Source organism: Drosophila guanche, unplaced genomic scaffold (genome assembly GCF_900245975.1).
Source record: "Drosophila guanche unplaced genomic scaffold, DGUA_6, whole genome shotgun sequence".
Lineage (NCBI taxonomy): Eukaryota > Metazoa > Arthropoda > Insecta > Diptera > Drosophilidae > Drosophila > Drosophila guanche.
Window position 1 is genome coordinate 3,523,652 of NW_022995753.1, and position 2,598 is coordinate 3,526,249.

Consider the following 2,598-nt stretch of genomic DNA (forward strand, 5'->3'; position numbering starts at 1 on the left):
CCTCTTCTCTCTCTCTTCTTTTTCTTTCCTTTTTTCTGGCCATGTTTAGTCAGCTAATATCGAATGAGGGCGGCCTCGGTTGATGTCTCTCTCTCTCTCTCTCTCTGTCTTCCTCTCTCTGTTTTCTGTTTGCCAATTCTCAACTAATTTCGAGTGCAAACAAATCTGGATTGAGATCACCGACGACGACGACGCTGGCGTCGTTGACGATGACGATGACTCTCCAACTCTATTGATTTCAGGTGAGGCTCAGTGGGATGGGAGGCCCCACCATGTGGGAAGCCGAAGCCGCCCAAGTGCAAAAAAACTAAGAGCAGATTTGATTTCTGTTCGATCTAGTTCATAAAGTGTTGGAATGCGAATGAGAGCACTGGGCTGGATTTCCTCTAGTGAAAACTAGATCATTGAGGATAAAAACTTTCAGCTGAAACGAATAACGAATAAGTGCTCCCCACTTGGTATATACACAAATAAACGAACTAAAAAATATAATTAAATGATGGACAAATCAAAGGTTAAATCAAAGGCTGCTCTGAGGTGAACCCTCTTCAGCTGCAGCTGCAGGAACTTGTGAGCAAAGGGGACTATGGGGACGCTCTTCGTTCTTCGCTTCTCCACGTGATTGGTCAAGTTCGCCCTCAGTTCCATCAACATGCGAGGCAGAAGTACCAACAGAAGGTTCTGCAAGCTGATCAGCTAACAATCCATTCTGAATGGCAAAATCAACTTCAGCTACAGCCATCTGTCAACCAAAAGGATTCTCAATTGGGTCCACAGTCTCTACTTTTGCACCCACCTGTGCTGCTCCTAATTCAATTAGTTCACCACGAGGACTGTTGGAAGGTTCTCCCTGATCAACTTCTCCCAGTAATCCATTTTGAATGGGAATCTGTGAGTCAGAAGGAGGTCCAACTGGGTAGGAAGGTTCTCCTTTCTGTGGTAATACAAACCTGCCAATCTGGCAATCCATTGGGCATTTCGCCAGTCAGAATGTCGCACACGTCTAGGGCCAGCTGGATCTGAATCTCCACAGCTTCATGGTAGGGTTCCGCGTGCATTTGCCGCAGAGTATCGATCAAGTAGTTTGTGGTGTCCACCAGCTGGCGGTTCAATTCAAAAATGCGCTCCACGTTCTGTGCGCGCTGCTCCCGGTCTGTAATCTCCTGGCGGAGGAGTTGCTGCTCCGCGCGCATATTCTTCACATTCTCCTTCATGGCCTGCATCATTAGTGTCCTGCGGTTCATGTCTGTCCAATATTTCGCGCCAAATTATGCTCGAAATTCGATTTTTATTCTCCCCACTTTTGTCTGGGGTTGTGTTTACTGAGAGATTTCCGACTCGGATTCAGTGTCCTAGACAGTGGCTTGCTGGGTCAATGCCTACCTTGATGCGATCTACTCGAAATTCCAGCACTATCATCACATCGATTGAGGGAGGAAGCCCCCACCAACCCCCCGCCCAGTGTGTAGGTACATTCCATGCCAGATCTTCTTCCTCTGGTCACTTTTACCCATCGGCCATTCAAGTCGGCGCACAAAAAGCCTCAAGAAAAGATTTCTCTGGCCAATGAAAACGAAATTAATTTCACAATTGCGGCAATTAAACGCAAAATAAATTGTGTCTTAAGCTACAGCACAGTAAGCTCTCCCCTTCCACTGACATGTGGCATGGCATGGCATGCTCTGCCATATTTTTCTTCCAAGAAAAAAAATCCCCAAAAGAAGCAAAGAAACAGAAGTAATGATCCACGCACTTTTCATGACCACTGTCAGATGTCCGCTGTCCACTGTCCACTGCCCACTGTCCACTGTGCAGTGCGTGTGTGCCTCAGCCATTGGAACTTCTTCTTTTTTGTTGGCTTCTTTTAGTCTTTATTGTCTGCCCTCATGGCCATGCGGGTGTCCATGGACTTGTGCGAGGAACTTGCGCAGCGAGAATCGGGTGTGGAGCTTTCAAATACTTCATCAAAAAAGGGCAGCCAGAAATCCATTGCAATATCTGCACATAATTAACTTAAAATCAAATGAGTTTCAAGAGCACATTTAAGCGCCAAATGCCTATCAATTAAGACACAATCAACCCAGTAGCAGTTCAATATCAAAGACTCTCTCAGAAAGGGCATACAAACTTCCTTAATGTTAGGTCGGGGGGGGGGAAACGCAGTCTTTACGTTTTGATGCAAGTAAAATTGCTCGCTTTTGATGTGCCACAGTCCCATTGTAGATTTAGTGGCATTGAAAGAAATTTCACTTTGAAGAAAAGGCACACGCCGTACCCAGTACCCCGTACCCCGTAGCCCGTAGCCCGTACCCGAACCGCTTCCGACTTGGCATCGGAGTGGACCGAGCGCTGCATTTGGATTTTGTTGTCGCTGTCTCTGTCGCTTCTCTTCTCTAATTTTGTGTGTGTTTTTTCACTATTATGTCTTTCTTTTTGGACTTTTCCGCTTTTTAACAATTATTTCTTTCTTAATTTCGTGTGTGTTGTGTTATTTTGTGTTAACTTGATTTTATTTTAATGTATGCTTCACACACAACAACAACTACAACAACGACAACAACAACTGCATCTGGCCCTGGTCTGGGCCCCCCTCGAGAC

At 45.8% G+C, this 2,598-nt stretch overlaps 1 protein-coding gene across 1 annotated transcript; it reads right to left on the reverse strand.

Moving 5' to 3' along the window:
* Positions 1-499: 499 nt before the first annotated feature.
* On the reverse strand, positions 500-1,343 carry LOC117588498. The gene is made up of 3 exons (XM_034279808.1): positions 951-1,343; positions 797-889; positions 500-742 (listed from the first exon to the last, which is right to left on the reverse strand). The coding sequence occupies exons 1-3, from the start codon at positions 1,242-1,244 to the stop codon at positions 521-523; spliced, it is 609 nt and encodes a 202-aa protein (XP_034135699.1). The 5' UTR covers positions 1,245-1,343; the 3' UTR covers positions 500-520.
* Between the last annotated feature and the right edge of the window lie 1,255 nt (positions 1,344-2,598).

Bases quoted from the DNA above. Each gene is read 5' to 3' on its own strand.
- LOC117588498 (XM_034279808.1), bottom strand. From the start codon at position 1,244: ATGAACCGCAGGACACTAATGATGCAGGCCATGAAGGAGAATGTGAAG. The intron at 890-950 runs GTTTGTATTACC...TCTGACTCACAG, and splicing joins ATGGATTGCCAGATTGGCAG to ATTCCCATTCAAAATGGATT. The intron at 743-796 runs GTGGGTGCAAAA...TTTGGTTGACAG, and splicing joins TTGAATTAGGAGCAGCACAG to ATGGCTGTAGCTGAAGTTGA.